This window comes from Myxocyprinus asiaticus, chromosome 44 (assembly GCF_019703515.2).
Source record: "Myxocyprinus asiaticus isolate MX2 ecotype Aquarium Trade chromosome 44, UBuf_Myxa_2, whole genome shotgun sequence".
In the NCBI taxonomy this organism is placed as follows: domain Eukaryota; kingdom Metazoa; phylum Chordata; class Actinopteri; order Cypriniformes; family Catostomidae; genus Myxocyprinus; species Myxocyprinus asiaticus.
Window position 1 is genome coordinate 14686632 of NC_059387.1, and position 27939 is coordinate 14714570.

General features: G+C 39.0%; 1 protein-coding gene across 4 annotated transcripts in view; it reads left to right on the plus strand.

Moving 5' to 3' along the window:
• LOC127434742 (CYFIP-related Rac1 interactor B-like) overlaps nt 1-27939 on the plus strand; it is a 103259-nt gene that overhangs the window by 64409 nt on the left and 10911 nt on the right. For 3 of the 4 annotated variants that reach the window (XM_051687690.1, XM_051687691.1, XM_051687689.1), the window contains 4 exons: nt 12709-12791; nt 14017-14138; nt 15648-15753; nt 27012-27151. In XM_051687690.1, the coding sequence (XP_051543650.1) occupies nt 12719-12791; nt 14017-14138; nt 15648-15753; nt 27012-27151 (441 nt within the window). In that variant the 5' untranslated portion in view covers nt 12709-12718. Of the gene's footprint in view, nt 1-12708; nt 12792-14016; nt 14139-15647; nt 15754-26997; nt 27152-27939 lie in introns of those variants that run through there. The other variant, XM_051687692.1, reaches the window with a different exon arrangement.

Sequence of the window (27939 nt, forward strand, 5' to 3'; positions counted from 1 at the left end):
TGCTGTTTCATGAAATGAAGAGTCCAGTGAAGAGTGTATTCACTTACGCTAGCTGTGACATTTGAGGGAATGTTTATATGCAGGATGCGTCAAGTTCTATCACTGTACACTCAACGTCCTGTAAAATTATTTTTCTCATTTTAGGCTTGATTTTACAAGAAAGGATCTTTTTCAAGATTACAATAATCTAAGCAGTTTCTGAAATGGAAGTGACGCATGTTTGTTGATTAAACACTGTGAACGTTTTCAACAGGGGCGGCTTAAAATTCCTTCTCCCAACATTTCAGATGAGGTGTGCCTGTTTTGGCTTATGATATTAGGTTGCCATGGTTTCTGGCTTTTATCATGAGAGGTACAGTGCAGCCTAAGAGGTCCCATTGTAGATGAGATTAACCAAAAATGCTGCTCCGAACCTTGCCGGTTATCACCATACACTACTACCTACTTGAGAATTGTGTTAATTTATTTTTTTAAGTGATAACAATTATAATGGATGAAGTGGGAGACAATTGCACTACTGAAATACTGACACTGTTTTGGTGGCACCAAAGCTAGTTTGAGTGAAAAGTCACAGTTGCCATTTGTCAGTGTTGTTGTTGCAGTAACAGTCAAACTGCCAGCACCAATCACAGACATCCTTCAAAAATGCTGCGTCTTCATTGGCTTACTCTGCGGTTTGTTTTGATTTGCCACAACATGCTTAATGAAGGCATTAAAATGAGGCTGTTTACTCCAGTGTGGCCATTGAGGGCGTGTCTACTAATCACAAACAAACACATGCTCTCCCTTCTTCTTCTAATCAAATTATGCACCCTTCATTTTTTTAACGCTGGGTGAGGTCAGGCAGGTCATGGGCGTGGTGTATGCAAGTTACAGGGGTGGATGAAGTATATTGCTCCCTCGTTTTGTGCCCCTTCGATTGGGTGAGTGTCAGGGGGTCGGATGGAATCAGAGCACAGCTACTTGGCTAATACGATGTGGCTGCACACCCCAAGAAATTTAGGTCAAGTTTAAAACTGCAGACAAGGATGTAAGTGATGCTGCAGAAGACTGACACTGCAAGATGCATTACACACACGCAAATTACGCATACTTGCACATACTTTATCAAATGTCACTAAGCTCACTGTTGTAAATGATAGTCAAATCAATAAATACGTATTTTAAAGCCTGTATTACTAGATTAACGTGGCTGTGCTCATAGCTGAGCCTCTCTGAATTTAATTTTAGAAAATGCTACTATGACAAGTGTCGCCCCTCTGCAAATAAGCTAGCAATATTCATCTCCCATTCAGTTCAATTCTACGGAATCTCGAGCACCTTTTCTCATACATGAATGGATTATAGCATCCACTCACTCAAATGAGTGTGCACTCAAAAACACGGACTGATTGGCTCGCTCCCCTCCCCCTCTTTGCCCCCAGGCAGCCGGTTAGCCACTCCACTGCCGTGCCTATGTGACGGAGGGATTGAGGGAGGGGAGAGATTTTTTTCAGTGGCACCAGAGCGGTAGCATAGTATGGCGGAGCACGTGGAATCCCATGCTGCAGTGCTCCTGCAGAATTCCAGCTCTGCCAGACTATTTTTCTTCCCTGCATTATTGGGGGCACTGGTGATGTGTTGCATGCATGCGTTGGTGTGTGCACAGTTTTAGAAAATTAGAACAGTTATAAATATAACTCACTACTAAAACGTGTTTTCTTAATATTGTGAGTTTATAAATAAAAAAATACATTTAAATTGCACTTGATATTTTGTGCATATATATACCTACTTTGGTTACTATCATGGTGACTTGTTAAGTCTTGGTTAATTTAAATATGCACTTTAATCCTTCGGACTGGAATGTCAAACATTCGTAGAATTCCGTGATTAATCAGCTTGTCGTCGTTGCGATTACCTCATCACTATTCATATATTCATTCGCAAGCTCTTATGTTAGACTACTGCTCCAGTGCCCTCATCCTCCCCCCTCACCCCCCACCCCCCCATCTGCATTCTGATTGGTTGATGGCGTGTTTTTGGTATCACCAGCTTTTTTCAACTGCATGGATACAGTGGAGTGCAGGAGAACTTGCACGCAGCCAATCAGGATGCAGTAGTGAATCGTAAGTGCCCAGCGGGCTTAGACAATCCCCTGTTTGCCCCCTCCTTTTTCTAGATACCATCGTTGCTCCTCTCCTCCAGCACGCAATCTCCCAGTAGGAGGCTTCCAAAAGAAAACAAACAGGTCAGAGCCTCGCTACATCGGAAAGAGCTTGTACGGCTCTTTCACCCTTTGGGACCACCACGAAAAAGCTGAGAGGCAAATGCACAGTTCCTAAAATAATCTGCAACTCTGAAGCTTTCACTCCTCTGTTGGCAGCCCTGTGGTCTATATATCGTTTTTGAAAAGAGCCATTTTGAGGTGAATTTTAGCACCTTAATAAATGTTCTCCACTTCTGATTTTTACTGTTATTAAAAAAAAAGCTCTTTAGTGCCTTTACACACACACATCTCTAACACTTTTGTAGTGTTAAGTCAGTGATGTCATTAGTCTCTTTAATAGTTACACAATTAAAATACAAAAGTCTGTGTTCTCAATTATTATTTTCTCTAAAAAAGAAAAATTTTAATGAAATTCCTTATTTATCAAAATAAGATATAGAGTTGTCGCTTTAAAAATGTGGTCAAATATTGTGTTATTTAGATATTAGTGTCCTTGGAATGACCCCCTGCTGGTTTTAGGGAGGGGTGGGTGGGATTTGTGGTTGGCGCTTTTTGCAGTGGTGGGCATTTCATTGGCATGGCTTGGATTCGGGTCAGATTTATTTAACTTTCTAACAGAGTATTAGTACACACACACAGTACAGCTGGGCACAGTATTGTACAGTTGTTGCAAACGTATTATTAAAAATTTGATTACATTTTCTAAATAAATAAACGAGTTTTTCTTGCCTGTGCAAAACTCAATGCCAGGATGCTAAGGTGTTCTGGGTGGTTGCCAGGTTGTTGCTATGGACCCTTTTCACATCTCCGGGTTTGGAATGCAGAAGTAAACTATAGATGAAGTTATGGTTTGCAAACAAGCAAATTCTTTTGGCATCCCAGAAAAGAACTGCTTTCAGTTGGTGCTTTGTTCAAATTGAGCTGAAAATGTCCAAAATGTGCTGTTTGTGGAGTCAAAAGATTTTACAATCATAAATGATGGGCTTGCATCTGCTCTAATAAGACCCATTTGCCCGCAGGTACTCTTGGCAGATTTGAACTTTTCACGGAGCAATCACACAAACTCCAATCACAAATTGCTGTTTTTTAATTTCCAAATCGTGACCGCAGAGGCCAAATGTGATGATCTTATATGAATAAAACAACCATGTAAGATCTAACGGGATCCAGACTTCCTCTCTCCACCAGTACAGTGCGTACTGGCTGTTTGTGAAAGGATATGTAAATAAAATAATGTACTACTTCTAAAATGTTAAACATTTGCAGTTATTATGAATGCAGTAAGTTTTTTAATATACACTCATCGAGCACTTTATTAGGAACACCTGCACACCTACTTATTCATGCAATTATCTAATCAGCCAATCGTGTGTCAGCAGTGCAATGCATAAAATTATGCAGGTACGGGTTAGAAGCTTGAGTTAATGTTCACACCAGCCATCATAATGGGGGAAAAAAATGTGATCTCAGTGATTACGACCATGGCATGATTGTTGGTGCCAGACAGGCTGGTTTGAGTATTTCTGTAACTGCTAATTTCATGCACAACAGTCTCTAGTTTACTCAGAATGGTGCCAAAAACAAACAAAAAAATCCAGTGAGTGGCAGTTCTGTGTACAGAAACACCTTGTTGATGAAAGCTGACAGAAAGGCTATGGTACTTCAGATAACCCCTCTGTACAATTGTAGTGAGCAGAATAGCATCTCAGAATGCACAACATTAAGGTGGATGGGCTACAACAGCAGAAGACCGCGTTGGGCACTTTATTAGGACCATACTGTTCCTAATAAAGTGGTCTGTGAGTGTAGATCAGCTATTTGAATATTGAAAATGTTGAATTCTATTGCATACTAAATGTGGACCAATAAATTAAGCAATAAAGATGCATACTGCTTGTCCGCAGCGCTATCCAACACTGAAAGGATCCAGAAGCACAGTTGCTTGCTGTATGCAATTTCGTCTATAGTGTGGTAAACTTATATAGAGGTACATTGGAGACCATAGCAAATATTATTTTGCCTTTCCATTTGCTCCAAGAGCAAAAGAAAAAAATCCACTATTACATTTCCACCTCTTTCCAAAAGAGGAAAAAGGCAGAGAAAGATGGATTATTTGCAGTCAGAAGAGAGAGAGGTGCTGAAGTGTACTATCCCTTTTAAGATTATACCAAATCTTTAAAAACAAGTTAAACAAGTTTTACACAGCCTCGCCTATCCCCAGCTGTTTGCATGAGATCAATAAATAACTCATACCACTGACCTTGTCCTCTAATCCTGAGCTCTGCCTAAACCCTGACCACAACATGATCTGTAGCGTGTCTTTAACCTGTCACTGACCCTCACCAGTTTGTTTGTCTCTCTTGAAAAAAGTGCGATTGTCTTATTGGGTTAGTGTGTATTAGAGCCCACCAAGGTCTTGGCTCTGTCAGTATATGTTAGAGCACTTTTCATCAACACCTAACTGTCAGCAACTTCCCTGTTTCTGTTCAAGACGCAGACACACACACATAGACTTTGCTAGCTCAGAGGCTCACCTGTTGGCAACCTCACCTGCATCACTCCTCGTGAAGTCTCCCGCTGTCTCTTAGCCTCAACATCCAGACATTCACTCTTTCTGTCTTCCTGTTCATCTGTCTACCCGTTCACATCTAAACATTCTACCTGACAGCAGCCTGTGTTCTGTCACTCTGCGTATATGTTACTCTCTCAGTCTCATCTCTCTCCTCTGGGTTCTCAGCACTGGCATATACATTCTAACCTGTTAATTAGAGCACCAACCAGTGTTAGGAAAGCTACTTGTAGCTGCTTAGAAATTTAGTAAAGGATAATCCATGGCTAGGTGTACGTTAATGATTGTAATGCACGATGCCAAGGCGAAGAACCACCTGACGCGAACTGAATTCAACATGTATAATGCACGCCTAGCCATGGGTTATCCCGCTTATACCATGGTCACTTGCCAACATTGATTAGTTACAGCTGTCATTGATTTTTACTGTGCAAATTTTGACTGGAAGAAGAACAATAACGGTTAACTTTATCTATGGGTCGTTAGATCTAGAGTTCTGCCTGTTCTATATCAGACACAGATAAAGTAGTGCGATAATATCACAGATTTTGGAGACCAACCACTCTTTGAAAACTATGAATTTAAATACTCAATCCAGAAATAATAATAGGTACATAATATAGAAGGGTTAGCACTCATCAGAACATATCATATTTAATTCTTATTCTGTAATTTTTTACATTTAATGAGGAAAAACCGGCACTGCTGATGTGACAGTTGTAAAAGTAGCACTTACTGTTCATGATGAGGAGAAAATCATCTAAGATGCTCTAATCCTGCAGACTTTGATCTCTGAGACATCCATATGGTATCCATTAAGGCTGCAAGATTGATAGAATTAAGAATGAAATCACGATGTGGCCTTACAAAACAGAAAAAAGGCTGCATGTTATGAAACGGTCTCCATCCATTCATGCAGAGCTTCAAGCAGCGATGTGTGATTGTGGGGCGCCCTCTAGCGGTTAGCTCTAGCGGCACATGTTTAACAGTGCAGCAATTTTAGAACAGATAACTGTGCTCTAAATACAACCAATAAAACTGTTTTTATTAGTAAATGTGGTCAAACGTCAGCATTTGACTGAATATTATATTATTCTGTAAAATTAATGTAATAAATCTTATAACATTATATTATTTTGTAAATTGCTACAAAGCAATGAGTGTATTTTTTATTTTTTTTTAACTAGCTCATTTAAATTAATTATCCAAGCTAACCAATTGACTAAAATGAATCGGACTTGCCAAAGCATCATGTGAGAGTGTGGATATTTAAGGCCAACAAGTTTTAATATTAGTACCTCAGTTTTCTAGGCTGTAAAGATGTGCATGCAACAATGTAAACCACCTTAAACGGTTTTTCTTTATCGGGAAAAGGTCATAATAGCATATGCTAATTGGCAGATGTCAATTTTTGTAATTTAGTAAATTCCCTCATCGCCGTTCTTGCCTGCTTTTTCAAAGTGCGTAAGTGTTGTGTGCATATCTGTTTTGATGGAACACATGTACAGTAGATGTGGGTTTGTTGCATTGTCTGATTGTTTAAATAAGCAAATTTTTGGTAGTTATCAGCATTTTGGTATGAATGTAAAAACAATATTACAAAAAATGGCCATCATTTTAGTATGCTACACTTTATTAGAAAAGCTACACTGTTTATAAAACAGCTATCTTAACAGTGAAAAATATAGTTAGTTAGTAGCATCTCTACTTTTAGTTATTACTCTCCAACACTGCATACCAGTTACAAAAACCAATTGTCAACATCATTCACTCCAAAACATGTACCTGTAGTGATCTCTGTATTTACTGTATACTATGTGCCTGCAATTTTGCATTCAAGCGCACCTGCGAATTTAGGTGGCTTTCATATTCATTGTAATGTCAGGAGCGTAGGTGCGACTGTTTATCCCCTTTGCTTACTAGATTTGCATCTCCTTTAGGAGTGTCCTGTCATAACGTCAGCCATGATTATTTAGCACTCATTCACTCGCATATACTCACACACACACACACACTCGTCTGTGACCTACATCTAGCCTGTCTGCATTCTCATGTGTGTGCCCTTATATTCCTGTCCCTTCCTGCCAGAGGCACTGGAATCATGGGTGATACTCTTATGTTGTTGTTGCCTAGATTGACCCTTTCCCTCTCGTTTGCATTCTCCCTCCTCTTTCATCTCTTTTCACAAGCTGAATGTAAACAAACCAGCCTTTTTATGTGACTTTCAGTTTTTTGTTCGATACTGCTACCTTCACGACAGACTGTCGTCTGAAATATTGAACACTCAAAGACGTTGTGTACATCTGTTTTTTTTTTTTTATTTTAGATCAACTGTGTGGGTGTTCAGCTTTTTCACCTGCTCAACCTGGTATAGACACCGAGAAACCTGTGTGAATATGATAACCATTCCATTAGTATGGGAACGTTTGGAAGGTCTCTTTCTCTCTCTTATATGTTCATCGCTCTCTTGAGGATCTTTTATAAAGACTAATTATTTGTTGTAGTTTGACTGAAATCAAACTTTTCAAGTACATGTAAAGCGCAGCTCTTATTGTACCTTGACGACTGAGATTTGTTACCATCTGTAATGCCAGAACTTTCGTAAATATGTACAACAGGACAACTTGCTTGCACTGCATTGGCCAAGCTTTCGTGTCTTCATTTGTGCGCTTGTGTAGAATTTTTTTGGCTTTGGAATAAGTATACATATACATGAAACTCTTTTTTTTTTTTTTTTTTTTCAAAAGAGCAAGGTATACCCTGTTTGTTTTGTATTTTAAATGTATTTCTTATTTTTCTCCCCAATTTGGAATGCCCAATTCCCAATGTGCTCTAAGTCCTTGTGGTGGTGTAGTGACCCGCCTCAATCCGGGTGGCGGAGGATGAATCTCAGTTGCCTCCCTGTCTGAGACGTCAATCTGCGCATTTTATCACGTAGCTTGTTGCGCGCGTTACCCTGGAGACATAGCGCACGTGGAGGCCCACGCTATTCTCCGCGGCATCCACGCACATTTCACCACGCGCCCTACCGAGAGCAAACCACAAAAAAAGAAACGTACATTCTATCAAGTCTTTCTGATCTCCTGATCTGGAATTTCTTATGCTTCTGTGTTGACCATTCTGGCTACCGAGGGAATTCACAGTGGTTATTATCACAGCTGTGTACATTCCCCCACAAGCCGACACAGACCGGGCACTCAAGGAACTGTATGGGAGTATAAGTGAGCAGGAAACCGCGTACCCTGAGGCCGCGTTCATTGTGACCGGGGACTTTAATAAAGCCAGTTTAAAATCAGTCGCACCAAAATACCACCAGCACATTAGTTTCAACACACGAGGGGACCGGGTTTTGGACCATTGCTACTCTCCCTTCCGGGATGGCAACAAATCCCTCCCCAGCCCACCATTTGGCAAATCGGACCACTCTTCCATTCTGCTTCTGCCCACTTACAGGCAGAAATTGAAACAGGAAGCACCCACCCTCAGAACGATCCAGTGCTGGTCGGACCAATCAGATCCTACGCTACAAGACTGTTTTGAGATGTTCCGGTCCGCCTCTGATGACGACATCGAGCTTTACGCTGATAGCGTAATGTGTTTCATCAGAACGTGCGTAGAGGACGTGGTTCTGACCAGAACAATACGGATCTATCCAAATCAGAAACCTTGGATTAATAGTGATGTTCGCGTGGCACTTAATGTGCGGACCTCCACTTTTAATTCCGGGAACGCGGAGGAGCATAAACAAGCCAGTTATGCCCTCCAAAAAACTATCAGAACCGCAAAACGCCAGTACAGGAGCAAGATTGAAGGACAGTTTAACACCACCAACTCTAGAAGCATGTGGCAGGGAATTAACATCATCACGGACTTTAAAGGGAATAAAAACTCTGCCATAAACACCCCTGCCTCTCTTCCGGATGAGCTAAATACTTTTTATGCTCGTTTCAAGGGAAATAACACCGCCCTCGCGGAGAGAGCTCTCGCGGCTGAAGCTACAGAGGTTAGTTCACTCTCCGTCTCTGTAGCAGATGTAACCCGATCCTTCCGACGGGTGAATATCCGCAAAGCCGCGGGCCCAGACGGCATTCCGGGCCGCGTCATCGGACCGTGCGCGAACCAGCTGGCTGGTGTTTTTACGGACATTTTCAACCTTTCCCTCTCTTTGTCTGTAGTCCCCACATGCTTTAAAACATCCACCATTGTACCTGTTCCAAAACAATAAAAAAATAACTTGCTTAAATGACTGGCGTCCTGTTGCTCTGACCCCCATCATCAGCAAATGCTTTGAGAGACTAATCAGAGATTACATCTGTTCTGTGCTGCCTCTCTCTCTTGACCTGCTGCAGTTTGCTTACCCCAACAACTGCTCCACTGATGATGCCATTGCATCTACAATACACACTGCTCTCTCCCACCTGGAAAAAAAGAACACTTATGTGAGAATGCTGTTTGTAGACTACAGCTCAGCATTCAACACCATAGTGCCCTCCAAGCTAGATGAGAAACTCCGGGCTCTGGGCTTAAACAGCTCGCTGTGCAGCTGGATCCTGGACTTCCTGTCAAGCAGACGCCAGGTGGTTAGAATAGGCAGCAACATCTCCTCATCACTGACCCTCAACACTGGAGCCCCGCAGGGCTGTGTTCTCAGCCCACTCCTGTATTCCCTGTACACTTAATGCCATCATTAAGTTTGCTGATGACATGACGGTGGTAGGTCTGATCACTGACAATGATGAAACAGCCTACAGAGAGGAGGTGCACACTCTGACACACTGGGTCAGTAAGACCCTCAATGTCAGTAAGACAAAGGAGCTTGTGGTGGACTTCAGAAGAAAAGACAGAGAACACAGTCCCATCACCATCAATGGAGCACCAGTGGAGAGAGTCAGCAGCTTCAAGTTCCTGGGTGTCCACATCACTGAGGAACTCACATGGTCCGTCCACACTGAAGTCGTTGTGAAGAAGGCTCATCAGCGCCTCTTCTTCCTGAGACGGCTGAGGAAGTTTGGAATGAACCGCCACATCCTCACACGGTTCTACACCTGCACTGTAGAGAGCATCCTGACTGGCTGCATCTCTGCCTGGTACGGCAATAGCACAGCCCACAACCGCAAAGCACTGCAAAGGGTGGTGCGAACTGCCAGACACATCATCGGAGGTGAGCTTCCCTCCCTCCAGGAAATATATACAAGGCGTTGTGTGAAAAAAGCTCGGAGGATCATCAGAGACTCCAGCCACCCGAGCCATGGGCTGTTCTCACTGCTACCATCAGGTATCGCAGCATCAGGACCTGCACCAGCCGACTCCATGATAGCTTCTTCCCCCAAGCAATCAGACTTCTGAACTCTTGATCTCCCACGATCAAATACATCAGCACTGCACTTTATTACCCTTACTCTTATATCTCACACCGGACGGTCATAAATTATATTATTATTATATTCTGTCTTAACAACTGACTATCAACCGATAGCCTGAATGTCAATACAGTACAATACTGTACATTCTATATATACTATATATACTTTTTTATATATTTTTATTTTTTATTTTTATTGAATAATGTGTATCTATATAGTGCGTATTGTATACTGTACAGTCTATGTTATTATTTGTATATCGTTGAGTGTAATTATGTGTATATCAGATGTTTAAATTGTGCTGTGTTAATTTGATGTTATTGTAAATTGGTACTGTCTCATCACTGTCACGACTACTATGTTGATCGGAACTGCACCCAAGAATTTCACACACCATTGCACTTGTGTATATGGCTGTGTGACAATAAAGTGATTTGATTTGATTTGATTTGATTTTGATTTGAAACCACATTATAGCGACCATGAGGAGGTTACCCCATGTGACTACCCTCCCTAGCAACCGGGCCAATTTGGTTGCTTAGGAGACCTGGCTGGAGTCACTCAGCACACCCTGGATTCGAACTCGCGACTCCAGGGGTAGTAGTCAGTGTCTTTACTCACTGAGCTACCCAGGCCCGCGGTATACCCTGTTTTTCTTTGTATGTGCCCTTTAAGATTGAACTACAAGAAGGTCTCCATCTTTCAAATGGGACTTTGATTAAGTTTACAATTGTAGAAGGATTGTTTGGCCTTGCTTCTGTACTGATGCCTCTGTTATTCACTAACTGAATGCTAAATACAAAAGAAAATCCATGGACCCATTAGACTGTTATCCCAAGAGTATTCATGCTCTTTAGGTTGCTGTTTTTTAGATGTAAAAATAGTAGTGACATCTGGTCGGCTCAGGGCCCTGCACAGGAAAACCACTGTGTCTGGAGAGTGGAAGCTGTGGGGTAAGGGGAAGGAGCATCGACTGGTGGTTGGAAGGGTGATGTTTTCTTGATAAAAGGGGAGATAAGTGCCATGTTGCATCAGAGTAGAGCATTATAACCACCCTTTAGCCTAGAACTAGAGGTGGGGGAAAGTCTATATTTCAAAGTGTTGTGATATTTAACCTTGCAGTATTGTAGGGTTAGTCCATGCCAAATCAGCCAAATTTCAGAAACTCCCCCAGCTGATTTTTTTATTTATTTTGTTAGTACTTTTTCTGAAGAAAGATAAACATAATTGATTAAAGCCAAAATATTAAATGCCTTGGATCAATATTTACTGAGTAATGCATAATTTTGAAGAGGAGGGTCAACATGACAATTTTCCCCCATGATTTTGGAGCAAAACTGCAGGTCAAAAAAATAACCTTAGAAAGGTGACAGCAGCATCATTTTATTTTTACACAGAGGTTGGTAGTTCTATTACTAAAATCAGTTAACTTCAGCAGCCCTTGTTGCATTAAATGCCAATGGTTTGAGTCCAAAATTGGAGAATAACACTTTTTTTGTGTTGCATTGCCTTGACACTTCAAACGTGTTAAAGATATCTTAATGTCCTTTTAGATTCTGATTTCAAAACAAACTTTCCTTTATCTATATATATTTTTAAGGCCATATATGGTTAAATCCCAGAGATATGAGGCTCTTAACGTGGCTCTAAATGCATAAATTGTTCAACCATTTTCAGTGGTAGAAACCCAAATGTGGGCCACATGGTATGAGGCTAGTTTTTCTTGTCCAGCATATCAAAGCTCTAAAGAATAAATCATGTTGAAACAAGAAATGTACCTTTTATTTTTTCACATAAAAACAATAATGTTAAAAAACTTGATTTTCGAAGTTTCTTCGAAGTCCAAAATTACAGTATTATTAGGAATAAGTAACACATGTTGCTCTTCAATTGGTGCAGTATATATTACAGTATGTAGTTTTTGGATTTCAGAAATGTACACCTGCAAAGCACTGAAAAGCATCATTTAGGGGACCAAACACCAAAGATGCTGACACTTGTATTTGCACTAACATTAGATAAAAAAAATAAAAATAAAAAAACACTCAATTATTTCTGTTCAACCAAAATGCAAACTCAAAACAAGTGAAGAATACAAGTCCATAACATATTTAATTTGTAATTTGTCCAAAAATCTGTGCAAGGTTTTTCATGCAATGATAAACATGCTGGAGCCAGGGTGCGCTATTCCCTCACTATTTTTTTATTTTATTTTTTTTACCGACACTGATGTGCTCTATGCTACTTTGATGGCTCTACGATGACGTAAAGCAAGAATTTCATCACTTGTTGCACAAAGCAACAAAGTTCAATGAAGTTTAATGTGAAAAAAAGTGAGGAAAATATTTAAGTTTGTGTCGCAAAACATTAAACATAAAGAATCATGACCCAGATTTCACCATAATGTTGTATTGCCAGGTCCCAGCTGAGCTCCACCCCCATTTCGTACCATCTCACTTTGATCTGACTGTCAAATTTGCAAACATCGCCAACAACTCAGACATGCATTGTACTTTGTTCAAGTGATGTCATTTTAATTCTCTCCATCTCTTTCTCTCTACCTGTAGGTACGTTGTCATGGGGAACCTCCTTAAAGTTTTGACATGCACAGACCTTGAACAGGAGCCCAACTTTTTCCTCGATTTTGAAAGTAAGATATTTCCTCGTTCATTTATCTTGAGTTTATCTGTAAACAAACCTCTATTCTCAAACGTTCCCTCACATTGCACTACTTCAGTAGCTGATATCAAATAACTAAGGCCCTTGTTTGTATGTTGGGGCACTTTCTCATCAAGTTGGATTCTGGGAGACATGGCGTAGGTCATTGCCTTGTCACAATATAAGATGCCAGTTCCCTTTTGAATGCGCCAGTGGTCTACACCTCAAGTTTGGGGTTTGATACGATATGAACCTCACTTTCCCTGGACACTAGTTCATGAGCCACACACAATCTGCTACCATCTCATTTGTTTGAGTCAAAAGTTCACTCCAAAGCTAAGGAAGGTGAACCAAAGAAAATAATCCAGAGGGTGTTGAGAGAGTGGAAAACAAGAGTTTCCAGCCTCTATTACACTTACCCACAGAACATCTCCTCCCCAACAATGTTTTCCACCATGTTTAGTTGCATAGCAGTTCTTGTGGATAAAGACAGGGGGCTATATGGAGTCAGTTCCAAACCATTGGCTCATTCATGGGTCATCAGTCGGTCTCCTATAAGAACAAATCCTATAATGTCTACTCAAGGGTTATGTAACACATGTAGAGAGAGAGGGAGAGTGAGGGACTGCAAGAGATGCAGAACATATAGAGCACAGGAACAGAACCTACTGTATCAAGACCAGACAAGCTAAAAGATCTTTGTATTCTTAATATGTGGCATTTGAGTGCGTCGAGAAAGGAGGTGGCCCTTAATTTCTTAAATAGTACTTGAAGACATCTGTAGTTAAAAGCTGGCAATGTCTCATTGAGGCTTCTCTTTAGATGTGGGCCTGAAGTTTCCACCATTTAAAATTCCAAACTTTGCCTTTTAAACATGAAACCTGACTTAGCTGTAGAGGTTTGACTCAAAAATTCTGTAACCTCCTCAGTGAGACCAACACTTGGCCAGTGGTAATGTTCTTTTTGGGCTGTATGTGCTTAACAGGGTTGAATGTAGCACATGAAGTGTCAGTAAGCTCAAAGCTGTCTTTGTACTTTCCTTCATTTTGATCTGTGGCTCATTCTCTAAGGTGTAAAGCTCTGATCCATGGCCATCAGTATACAGTATATCTTCACAGTGTGTCAAACAGTGACAAACTGTGACGTTGAAAGACCTTTAGATTAAAGACCTTGAAGACTGTTCCATTCATTTTCTTTTTCTCTCGCTCTGTCTCCAGATGCCCAACCGACAGACGCAGAGCGGGAGACGTGGGAAGAGGTGGATGTGGTCCTGAAGGATACAGGGGAAATTCTTGACGAATTACAGGCATATAAAGGCGCCGGGCAAGAGATACGAGAGGTGCACTCACACTCATTAATTTAACAGAGAGAGATCTACTCATGTCTCTAATCAGGGACCAAATGGAGTACCCAAAAATTTTTCCCAGCCAATCAATTCACTTTGGTGTCCAAGGAGGAGGATTTGACACAACATCCGATGCCCTTTAGGTTTACTCCCATTGCTTCAGTGTTTTCTGTTTACAATATTTTTTTTCCAGTGGTTAAGTATTGTAACCAATCGCAGGCGTGTCCATTGAGCACATGAATGTAGTGGTGAATCAGAAGTTTATTTATTAATTTATATGCCTGTTAGTAAGGACTAAAAACCAATCCGAATGATTACCCATAACTTTGAAGCAGTCTGGTCCACATATGTTTGTTGTATGTTTATTTCATTCCCACGGTGGTAAACAAACATAAGTGCTAAAGAAACATCACTTGACACTCAAAAATAAGGCTAAGAACCAAAGCAAAAAGCATCAGCCGTAATTTGGAATTATTTTGGATTCACAAGATGCCACTAAAATGCTCCCGTTAGGGTTTTAACTGTATAATGAACAAGGTGTAGACATGGTGTAATTTTTTTTTAAAGTTATACATTTATTGTTATTAAAAAAAGATGTATTGTGCAATGTAGACAGCTTCAAGCATTCTCGAAAGTGCAGAAGTCAATATGCAAACAGTTACATAAAAATGTGTTTACTTATAATGACAGCTTTGTGATTATAATGGGATGCAGTGATCAAAATACACAGATTAATTATTTTGATGTAAATTCTCTAAAATTAAATTATTATTGTGATTATCAAGGAGAGTAATCGTCCATTATGATTTTTGTCAAAATTATGCACCCCTGCAAATATGTGTTATTGTACAGGCAAAGTTGTTTATAATTGTCTCCTTATGTTTCATTGACTCTCTCAATCCACATATATTCACACAAAATGAACTGAATAAGGAGCAGTGCTGGTGGCTTTGAAAATCTCTGTGTTATTGAAATTCTTAGCTCTGCTCAATCACGCCTCACTGTGAGTGAGTGTCAGTGTGATTGATGCTCTTGTTGCCATGGATACTGTTGCTGTAAAGATACAGTTGCCATGGACATGCGTCCTCTGCAGAATGAATGTGAATGTTTCCTTTTATTTCTTAATTTTGTCCAATCAAAGGAGTGAGGTACATTACTTTTTATGTCAGCACTCTCAGTAATTATTTTAATGAGCCGCATGTATTTGAAAGCTGCAAGGCACACTGTGAAACAGAGAGAAAACAGTGACTAGATGTTCTGACCAGTGTCGTCGTGGAAAAAACATAATGAATAAACTTAAAACATCATGTAAATTTGGATTTGACAGAATTTACATCCACGAAATGCCACCCTTCAATGAAAAAAAAAGGACTTAATTTAACCTCATCCCACATACTCTGTTGTAACATAACCTCATAACCTGTCATAAAATAATATGTCGCATTTTGACTTGTTTATAACTTGCCAGATGTTGTATTATTGTGATTGGGTTTGTTTTTTCAGGCAATCCAGAATCCCAATGACGAGGCATTACAAGACCAGGCATGGGCTGCTGTGGTGCCTCTAGTAGGCAAACTAAAGGAGTTCTACGAATTTTCACAGAGATTAGGTATGTTAGCCCCTTTAGAGAAATAAATCACCCAAAAATTAATATTCTGTCATCATTCACATGTAAACACCCATTCCAAACCAGTATGAATTATTATTATTATTATTATTATTATTATTATTTTATTACTCCTTTATTTATTGCTTTTTCATGGAGCACAAAATAAGATCTTCAGGCCAAATAATCAGGCTGCGCTTTTCCAACAAGTGAAAGTGAATGAGGATGTTGGCTGTTGCTGAACATTCATTTGCGGTATCCATTTCAGTCAGTTTTCTGAACTGTGAAGATCTGACAAATTAAACACACACATACACACACACATACTGTGTGAAAACACCTGAGCAGGCCCTGGGAAGTAACACAGCTGGTCCTCTTTTGATCACACACAGAACAATAATACTAGTGCCCCAGCACATAGGATAACAAAGGTTGAGGTAACACTAAATGGTTGAATACTCATCTTATTGGGGAAGTGTGTAATGTTTTCAGTGTTAAACGTTTTTCTCCTAACCTAGCTTCAGATGCAGAGACAACTGTAAGTCATTTGTATTTTGATTTGGCTCTGTGGCGCTTTCAAGACATTTCTGTTTGTTTGAGCATTGCAACCAGCCCGACATAGCAACATTGGCCAATGGTGTAAGTTTGGGGCGTGGCAGTCTGTTTGTCCAGCCAGTTGCAGATGAGAGGAGAGTGTTTGGAAAACCTGTTTGAAAACAGTCAGTGTTTTTGCAATTGCGTTTGGTGTCATGGGTCGCACAGCAACTAACACACAGAGAGAAAAATGTATCTCTATCTTTGTGCTAATCAGCATCTTTGTTACTTCTGTGGTCCTCTGGCCTCATTACTGTTAGCCGTTTCTCCAATCTAGACAAAAATGTGCATGAGACTGAATAAGACTGACTGAATCGACTGTGGTCTTGACTTGCCCTGAAGACCTTGTAACTTTGACCTTTACATCCCTGTAATGGCTTCTGAATGTGTAGTCAATGAGCGCACCCCCCATGCTAGCTGTCTGGGGCGCGTTACGTAACTTCCCAAATTGGGTCATATAGCTTTCCCGCGCTTTACGCTTCAGAACACTAAACCGGCTTTTGGCGCAAGCTTTCATGCCTGACATGCTTCGCTAAACTACACTGATTGCTTGGCATGTAGTGCGCTAGTCTGACGTGAACCTATCTGTGCATATTAGGTCAAGTTTTGGGCCTTTGGGTGTCACTGCTTTTAAAATTGTAGACGTCTTTACAGCGTGACTGAGGCACGCTGTAGCGTACTAAAGAGTAGGAGACTTCAGAAAATGACATGCTTGGAAAGCAGAGTGTCAAGGTTTATGATAGATTCACAATATAATCGTATTAAAGAAATTACACAAAAACAGTGTCACTTTGAATATGCGTGTTAGGATCAAGGTTTGTTGTTTTTATTTATTCATTAATTTATTCAAACTTATATTGACGTTTAAAGCATTTTCTTCATTTTGGCAAGCTTTGGGTTCTTTTAGCAATCAAGCTCACTTTAACTTTAGGTTCACATGAATTATACAAGGCAATTGTTTTTGAATATGAATGTGAACAAAATTATGGGCAAAATTCAAATTTTAAGAATCGTTTCCCAGTCCATAGGTTGGAATTTGTATTGAATTGGCCACGCCCCACTGGATGTTGAATTGGAACAAAGCTCATATAATGTTATTGTATGAACTTGGTTTAAATTATTTCAATATCCCCATTTGTTGTGTGTTTATAAACATGTTTATGGGTAAATCTTCATTTTTCATAAATAAATGTAATATTATTTTTTTTTTTTTGCTGTTATATGAAGTTCTTTGCAGTTCAGTAAATTTTCTGCGCCACAAGCATCGCCAAACAAAATTGCACATTTTATTTATTTTTTTTATGTATTTTTTTGTAATTAACTTTTTTTTATTATTGATTCAAAGAAAAAACACAACAGAGAAAAACACAACACATACACACCGAATCAACATTTAACCCTCACTAATATCCCTCCCCAAACACCAACCCCACCCTAACCCCAATGAACACCCCCGTGGTCACATAAAATAATACACAAACAAACAAACCAAAATAAATAAATAAAATATATAATAAACATACATAATTAAAACTAAACTTCTCTCTCCTCATCCCTTCCGGAGAGTCCCCCAAAACCAGCAAATACCTACCTCACTTCCTGAAAAACAAGTCCCCAAAACCCAGCCATCTACCTGCCATCTCCTCAAAAGCTGCCACCCTTCCCATCTCCGCACACCACTCCGGAAATTGTGGCGCTCCATCCGACTTCCAACCCCTTAAAATAATTTGTCTGCCAATCATAATGCTAGTCAGAACCCAATTTTTTATATATTTGTCCTCCAAATTTATGACTGCCTCATCGCCCAAAATACAAAGTTTGGTGCAAAGTAAAATTTGAGTGCCCAAAACGTCACACAAATAATTCTGAACCTTCATCCAAAAATCTTGGATCTTAACACCCCCCCAAAAGACATGGGTTGTGTCTCCAACTTCTGATTGGCATCGCCAGCAGGTGGGTGTGTCTTTAAGACCAAGCCTAAATAATCTAGAGGGGGTCCAATAAAATCTATGTAAAATCTTAAATTGCACAAGGCAAAACCTTGCATCTCTAGATTCAGACTTGACATTTTTTAGAATCCTAGTCCACACTCCTTCCTCCAATAACAAGTTCAAATCTTTCTCCCATAGTCTCTTGATAGAAGTTAAAGCTCCGTCCCCAAAACTCTGAATTAGCAGGGAGTAATAAACTGATGCCTCATGATCTTTTCCAAAAGCAGCAATCACCTCTCCCAAAGTATCTGCCACTTTAGGGGGATGTGTGCTACTCCCAAAATCAATACAGAGCAGGTGGCGCAGCTGTAAATACCTATAAAACTGAGATCTGGGAATCCCAAAATGTTGAACCAAATTTTCAAAGGATCTCAACACTACAGTCTCATATAGGTCACCGAGCATATTAACCTCCCCCACAATCCACTCTGACCAACAGAAAGGGGACTTATTAATATGTTATTTAGGGTTCAGCCATATGCTTGAGGCAACGTTTAAATAAATGTCAGAATTAAACATTCTGGACACTTTTGTCCAAACCACATGCAAATGTGAGATAACGGGGTGTGACTTAACTTCTCCTGTTAGTTTGATAGGCTGTGCAATGGCGAAATAGGGGCAAGGACTTCCTGTTCAATACGAAACCAGGGAGGAGCTCTCTCAGGTGGAAGCGACCAATGAGCCAAATGTCTGAGACTGAATGCATAATATTAAAACAAAATCTTGTGTTGGCCTAGCCCACCTTTGTCAATCGGCCTATGTAACTTGTTGAAATGTGATCTGGGATGTTTACCGTTCCAAATAAAGGACTTCTCTATGCTATCAAATTGCTTGAAATAAGAGAGGGGGACATCTACAGGGAGAGATTGTAGCAGGTAGTTGAATTTTGGAATACATTTTAATAACATTAACCTTCCCAATCATAGATAAATGTAATGAAACCCACCTACTCACATCACTTGAAAACCTTTTTAATAAAGGGTCGAAATTAACTCTAACTAAATCACACAAATTAGCTGGGAATAAAATGGCCAAATACGTAATGCCCTGTTTGGGCCACTGGAAGGCGCCCGGCTGAAAATCCATTACTGGGCAGTACGCTGTCATAGCCAAAGCTTCGGATTTAGACCAATTAACTCTGTATCCTGAGAAATTAGAAAAGGAATTAATAATTCTGTGGAGGCAAGGCATAGATCTAGTGGGGTTGGAGACGAATAATAAAATATCATCTGCATAAAGCAGAAGCTTATGTGCCATACCTCCCACAGTCACTCCTGGAAAATCATCCTCCTTTCTTATCGTGGCTGCTAATGGTTCCAGGGCAAAACAGAACAATAATGGGGAAAGAGGGCAACCCTGCCAGGTGCCCCTATCCAGACTGAAATTAATCCATTTGTTTGTACTGCCACTACCGGGTGGCTATAAAGTAACTTAATCCATTCAATAAAAGTATTCCCGAACCCGTACATTTCCAAAATCTTAAAAAGATAATCCCATTCTACCATATCAAACACCTTTTCAGTGTCAGGTGAGATGGCTGCGGCCGGAGTCTGATCATTCGCCACTGACCACATGATATTGATGAAACACTTAATGTTATCAGAATTGCTGCGGCCCCGAATAAACCCCACCTGATCTATATGTATAAGAGATGTCATAACTTTATTATTTTAACGTCTAGCTGGATCAGGGAAATTGGATGGTAACTCTTACACTCGCTTGGATCTTTGTCCTTTTTAAGAATCAGACTGATCCGGGCTTGTGTCATGGTTGGCGGAAGCTTTCCATTCTTTAATGATTCTGTATAAACTTCTAACAAAAGTAGAGCTAGTTCTGTAGCATAAGATCTAAAAAATTCAGTGGCAAAGCCATCTGGCCCCGGAGTCTTGCCTGTAGGCAGGGCCTTAATTACCTCGTCAGCTCTTTTCTTTTTCTTTTTTTTTATACAGATTTCCAAAACACAACCCATATTCCATTGGCCAGACAAACAAATATTCCCACCCCAAACTCATGCCACTGATTGAGCCAGTGTTATTTCTGGCTGGTCGAGATGCTCCAACAAGCAGAGCGGTCTTTTGAATGCTCCACAGAGCAAAGTGTTTACAGTTTTCGGGGGAATCAACCAACTGCATATTAAGCAGAGAAAGAAAGTATTTTAACTTTTTACCAATTTGCATCCTGTTTGCCACCTCAATTCAAATTCACTTCAAATTCAGAATTGGAATTTAAAAGGCATTCTCAATTCAACCCTGAGAAGTGTATGTATTAAAAAATTTAAATATCAGTTTTAGTCATGGAGTGTGTGTTTTGCTTTGTCTGGTTTAAAGTAGGTTCTCCACAATCTCTACTTTCTCACCTTTCATGCCCCTGTCATTCCTGGATATCTCTTTGTATTTCTATCCTTGTAACATTTTCTATGTATCTCAGGTCTTGTGTCTGGCTTTCTCATGATCTGATCAGATGTGACATACACTCGCTCACCCTCCCCTTCCCTTCGTCTGATCTGCCGTCCTCGCCTCACACTTCATACTCGGCACGCACCCGTAAAAGCCGCTCATCTCAAGCTCTGTTTTGACTGCGAGGAGAATAGTGTGCTTCCATGGCCATTTTTAATCAGCTCTTTAGCCCTGCCAAGCTGACTAAAGCAGATGGAGGTTATTACTGAATGGCAAATCTGCTCAATTTACTCTACGAATCACCAGCCCCTAAAAATTCCCTCTCTCACTCACTCTGCTTTAAATAGGGGACCGTGTGACTGTACTGACTTGGTTATGTAAAACTTTACATCTTAAAACACTTGTTTTTTTTAAGGCTGTATGAGAATTAATAGGCTGGTTAACATAGCTGCTCTCTGTCTAACCTTACGGAAAAAGGTTTAAAAAGTGATGGTTTCAGATGGTAATACAGTACTTTGATATACGTGACTAAATAATTTGCAAACACTTTGCAATAAGGTTCCATTTGTTAACATTAGTTAACAACATTAGTTAACATGAACTAACAATGAACAATACTTTTACAGCATTTATTAATCTTAGTTAATGTTAATTTTAACATACTAATACAGTGTTCATGGTACCTTATGCATTATCTAATTTTAACGAATGGAACCTTAATGTAAAGTTTTACCAATTATTTTTACATTGCACTTTAATGCACTTAAAAGAACTTGATGGTACTACCATGTCCAAAAAACATGATTTTGCCATGGTAAAACTTATTTTTGTTAGTGTACATTTATTGATTGCAATGAAAATTGTAACAAAACGCTAAAAATATTTCTACTTGAGATTAAATGTTTCTTTTGACTTTTACTTCACTACATGTAAAAAAAAAAAAAAAAAAAAAAAAAAAAAAACTTTAACTCTACAGTATGTTTTACTTTTGTGGCTGATATCCGCAGACAATTACACCACTGCAAATAGAAGCAGAAAATTAATCGTTTTTTTCAGTTGATACTTTTCAGTGAATCAGTCAAATCCTTGTTCTAACCATAGCACTTTTTGTTACTTTTTGGTTTGTGTACATTTAAACAGCCTTGATTGTTACAATGTTCAAATGAGCCAATGAAAATAAGACCGGAAATCCCAAAGATTATTAGACTAGAAGCCTTTTGATAAGGCTTAACCTGAATGCTCATTTATTCATCGAGTGTAGTTAATACATGGATTTAAACCTTCATCACCCATCCATTGCTTTTCTATTTCCATTCCTGTTTCCCTCCACCACGTATGACTTTTTGGAGCAAATTTTCATTACTAACAACAGCAATAGACAGAATCACTCCAAAGGCAGCTCTGTTCTGTTTAGTTTGTATATTTTAAGACCCGTAACATTAGGTCAATGCAGTCGGGCTGAGATCATACTGTACCTCAACCATAAACTCATTTATGGCTGCTGGGCTGAATCTTGTTATGTAATGTAATTGCTCTAACATGCTGCCGTGTACCATATTGACTCAATAGAGCAATGGAGAGAATGAGAATGGGAATTGTGGGTTAAGAACAGCTTCTGTTGAGGCATCTGCAGGGGCTCAGAATATCTAGAAACTTCAGGTTAGACCTTATGTAAGAGATGTGTGTTTTTTGTATGACTTTTGGTAGCCTTGAGTATGTCTTTGTGAGGAAATAGTCAAGTTAGGTCATTTTTATTTGTATAGCACTTTTCATAACACATCGTTTCAAAGCAGCTTTATAGGAAATCATGCATTAACAAAAAATAAATAAAATGAAACTGTAATATCTATAATGTCTTACAGTGATCATTGTGTAGTTTGATTAAATATGATTGTAAAATGTGTATAGAAATTAAATCCCCTGTGAGCAAGCTGAACGCGATTGTGGCAAGGAACACAAAACTCCATAATATGTTGGTTAATGGAGAAAAATATCCTTGGGAGAAACCAGGCTCACTGTGGGGGCCATTCCCCTCTAGCTAAACAACTTTAATATAATGCCAATATTAATTATTTATGTGCAGTGCAAGGCATGGTTTTAAATTAAGCAAGCATTAAGGTCCAGTTTTTTAAAAAGAAAAGACTTTTTATGAACTTTAAGATTAATGACTAATGTCTTTGAAGTCCATCCTGGATTAACTGCAGAAGTTCACATAGATGCATTGTCCTTTGTTAGTTGGCTGATGAAGGCTTTTGTTGGCAATTAAATGATAGTTTGTGTATTCCATTTCAAGAGTGTAGTCCATCAATAGCAAAGGTGATGCAGGCAGAAATAAATGTTGAGGTGCATCACAGTTCAACCTGCAGGTAATTTCGATGAGGTTCGGTGGGGTCCATCCTAAATCCAAGGTTCAGGCAGTGGCATATAAAGTATTCGATGTCTTACAGTTGGAGTTGGCATCAGTTCATCCTCTGAAGTAAAAAAAAACTGAAGTGATGTCTGGCTAGCACCATCTGTAGTTTTTCGTCATCTCTCAGCTACACGTAGCAGTGGAGTCCGACACCAAGCAGGAACGGAACTGGATCGGGTAGGCTCTGGTAACTTTGGGATATGACATGGAAACAAATAGAATAATATTAGCATAGATGCCATTCAATTTTATTATCAAAGTTATAGATCATGATGGATGTTTCTGGTTCCGGCAGACCTAACTAAAGTAGCCTAATTGTGAGTTGAAAGATAAATTAGGTGTGTGCCTGGCTAAAGAGATGAGTCTTTAGTTTAGACTTAAACTGAGTGAGTGTGTCCCAACAGTGTTAGGGAGACTATTCCATAGTTTAGTAGCCAAGTATGAAAAGGATCTACCTCCTTTTGTGGATTTTGATATTCTTGGAATTATTAACAAGCCAGAATTTTGTGATCGTAATGAACGTGATGGAATATAGCGTGTCAGAAGGTCACTTAAGTACTGTGGAGCTAGATCATTCAAAGCTTTGTATGTAGTTAACAGAATTTTTAAATTAATACGAAATTTAACAGATAGCCAATGTAACAATGATAAAATTGGGCTAATATGATCATATTTCTTAGTTCTAGTCAGCACTCTGGCAGCTGCTTTTTGAAACAATTGAAGTTTATTTATTGAACTTGCTGGACATCTTCCCAGTAATGCATTACAATAATCTAGTCTTGAGGTCATGAAAGCATGAATACATTTTTCGGCATCAGCAACAGAGAGCATGTGTGGTAATTTAGCAATATTTCTCAGGTGGAAGAATGCTGTTCTACAAACATTGGAAATTTGATTTTCAAAGGACAGATTGGTATTAAATACTACACCTAATTTCTTTGCTGAATAAGACGATGTAACAGTACATCCATCAAGAGTCAAATTATATTTTAGCGGTTTATTTTTTAGAGGTTTCTGGTCCAATCATTAGTACCTTTGTTTTTTCGGAACTGAGTAGAAGGAAATTTCTGGCCATCCAATCTTTGATTTCATTGATACACTGCTAATTTGGAGAGTTGTGAATTTTCATTGGGTTTAGAAGAAATATAAAGTTGTGTATCGTCGGCATAACAGTGGAAACTTATTCCATGATTCCTGATAATATCTCCCAGGGGAAGCATGTAAAAGGAGAAAAGCAGAGGTCCTAAAACTGATCCCTGTGGCACTGCATACTTTACTTTTGTTTGATTTGACAATTCCTCATTTACACATACAAAGTGGTAGCGGTCTGATAAGTAGGACGTAAACCATACTAATGCAAGTCCACTAATGACAACATAATTCTCCAGCCTATTCAAGAGAATGTCGTGATCTATCGTGTCGAAGGCAGCACTAAGATCTAACATCACTAAAAGAGAAATGCAGCTGCGATCAGATGATGAGAGCAAGTCATTTGTAACTCTGATAAGTGCAGTCTCTGTACTCTGATGGGGCCTAAATATATGTACAATTTCCTGACTGAAACTGTTCATATATACCATTTCTCTGTAGAAATGAACATAGTTGGGAGGACACTAACTTTTGTAGTATTTTCAGCATAAATGGTAGATTTGAAATCTGTCTGTAATTAGCCAGTTCTCTAGGATCAAGCTATGGCTTCTTGGTTTGATAACTGTCATTTTAAAGTTTCTTGGGACATGTCCAAAGGATAGTGAGGAGTTAATAATATTAAGAAGAGGTTCTGAGATTACAGGGAATACCTCTTTTAAGAGCTTAGTTGGTATTGGATCTAACATACATGTAGAATTTTTGATAAGTTTTGTTAGCTCTTCATGACCTATGAGAGTGAGGGATTGAAGTTGCTTGTGAGCAAAATTATGAGACACTGTATTCTGAGGTACTGTGACAGATGATTGCATAGTTCTCGGCCTGCATCACCTTGGTCTAATGATGGACTACATCTACAAAAGCCTTCATCAGCCAACTAACAAAGGACAATGCATCCATATGAACTTCTGTAGTTAATCCAGGTTGAACTTCAAAGACATTAGTCATTAATCTTACAGTTCTTACAAAATCTTTGTTTAAACACTGGCCCTTAACACTTACTTAGTTTACTCATTTTAAACCATGACTTGCACTGCACATAAATAAGTAATATTGGCATATTCATGCTGTTAGCCAGAGGGGAACTGGCCTCCCACAGTGAGCCAGGTTATTTTTCTCCATTAACCAACATCTTCTGGAGTTTTGTGTTTCTTGCCACAGTCGCCTTCAGCTTGCTGACTGGGTTTCTAAATGCAATTATTATTTAATTACTTATTTTATACACACTTAATAATCGTGTTTAATCAAACTATACAATGATCACTCTAAGACTTTATAGACATTTCGGTTTCATTTTCTGTTAATGCATGATTTTCTGTAAAGCTGCTTTGAAACTATGTGTGTTGTGAAAGGTGCTATACAAATAAAAATTACTTGACTATTTCCAATTTTATTTCTTATTATTTCAATTTTGTCAGTAAAGAAATTCATGAAGTCATTACTATTGTGCTGCGACGGAATATGTGGTTCAGTGAATGCTTCATTCCTAACTAGTATTCCTAACAAATAGTTTGATATTTTGTATAATTAGGTCTCATATCATCTTACAAGTCATGTTATTTACATTGTTGGATGCAATGGGTTGCATCGGCTTTGTAGGCATGGCATCTGCAACATATGTTGCTAGACCTTTTCTCAGAGCTAACTTCACTTTTCTTACCCATTTTTGCAATTGCAGTATTTTTAACAAACTGGTCTTATGGTAATTTTTAGTGCATGTATGAAGTCACATACGTAGGTGTCATAGCAGAGTAACCGCAGGTGTAGTTCATCACATTAAATATGGAGAATCTAATGCTGCATTCCATTCAAAGTTGGATGTGGGATATTCCTACCTGATATCTCAGATCTTCGACCATAAAGGCATTCCACTGCCAGATGCTTGGAAGATAGCTGTAAGGTAACAAAACTTCTCCAGCGACATCTCCTATCAACGCAATTGATAAACAATGCTGTAACGCTAGCGTTTGTGCTACAGGTGTAATATATTCAAAAGAGAGCACAATTTACTGTGCTTTGTATACCTGTCTCTGCAAACGTTTGTTAAACAAGCGTTAATATCATGAATTCTAGAAAGTTTTAATCATTGATTGATATTTTTAATAAAAGTTATCATTGACTTTGTACATCTCCATGGGTGCCTGCCGACATGCTTGTGTGATGTCACGCACCTGCATCTCGGAGAAATCAGAGTTTTAAGATTTCCGCGCGAGTTTCCAAGTACAAACTCCCAACGTCAAGTGCCGTTCCATTGGACTTTTCCTAGTAGGAAGTAGGAAATTCCGTCTTTCCGAGTTGAATGGAATGCAGTATAAGTTTGACAACCAGGAAGTGTCCAAATACTTTTTGTCTTAACATTTTAACAGTGTATCTATCTGGTATACATTATGAGCACCTGTGACTTTACATCAGTTAAATGCTGTATTAATCTGGCATGATGCTCGCCAACTGTAAACAGCCTGCCGTAGGCAAATTAACTATAATTACTTGTCAAATGTGTTATTGTCATTTATTATTGTTAATTAGTGTATTATTTATGTTCTTTTATTATATTTCTGTTTCTATTATTTTATAAAAGCAGTAAGCCACTTGAGGCTCTGTGCGTTACAGTGCCACCAACACCTCATTAATCATAGTACAATCATTGTACTATGTAGAACTTTTACAGTTGCACTCAATGAAAACCTAATTGACCCTGACTGACCCTCAGTGCTGACTCTACAGAAGCGGCGCTCCACAGTCTGTTGAGAGCATTGACCAGCGAGACATACAACGACCCAACACAGCACCTGGAGAGAGAGCAAGCCCTCGCCAAACAGTTCGCTGAGATCCTCCACTTCACACTGCGCTTTGATGAGCTCAAGGTGACTACAACACCTCAATAAATGGTCAGCTGTTTACATAGTTACAGTGATTTATATTTTCATTATTATTCAGTAGCAAGAGAGACTAATACATGAAGTACAGGATAATCCTAAATGATTTGCACGGAAACAGTCGTTGATTGAATTTGCATGTGAAATCATTGTTTGTTTGGATGTTTATACAACAATAGATGTACACCGATACTAGCCAACTGACACAATGTAGGCCAATAGTCAGGGTTGGGAGGGTTGCTTTTGAAATGTATTCCACTACAGATTACAGAATACATGCTGTAAAATGTAATTTGTAACGTATTCCGTTAGATTACTCAAGGTCAGTAACGTATTCTAAATACTTTGGATTACTTCTTCAGCACTGGTAGATTTTTTTTCACTTGTTTTGACTATAAAAACTCTGCCAGTACAGTAAGACAAAATACACATGTTAAAAATACATTCTCTGAAAAACCTAAATATCTTATGCAGTGTTGTTTCTAAAACAAGATCAATCTAATTGATCTTGTTTTAAGGATTTTTAGATATTTTTACAGGAAAACAATACAAAAATGATCATCAAGAAAACGATTTTTTTGTTTGTTATTCGAGCATTATATCAATAAAATCAATGGGAAAAATATATATTATATACTGTAGTATATTATATACATGTACAGTATACTGTTATTACACAGCTCTCTGGAATACTCAATTCTGATTGGTTAATGGCGCCATCATATTTCTCAGTAACATCTGCCCATCCTCGTATCAGACTGCTTCTCGCATGTTTC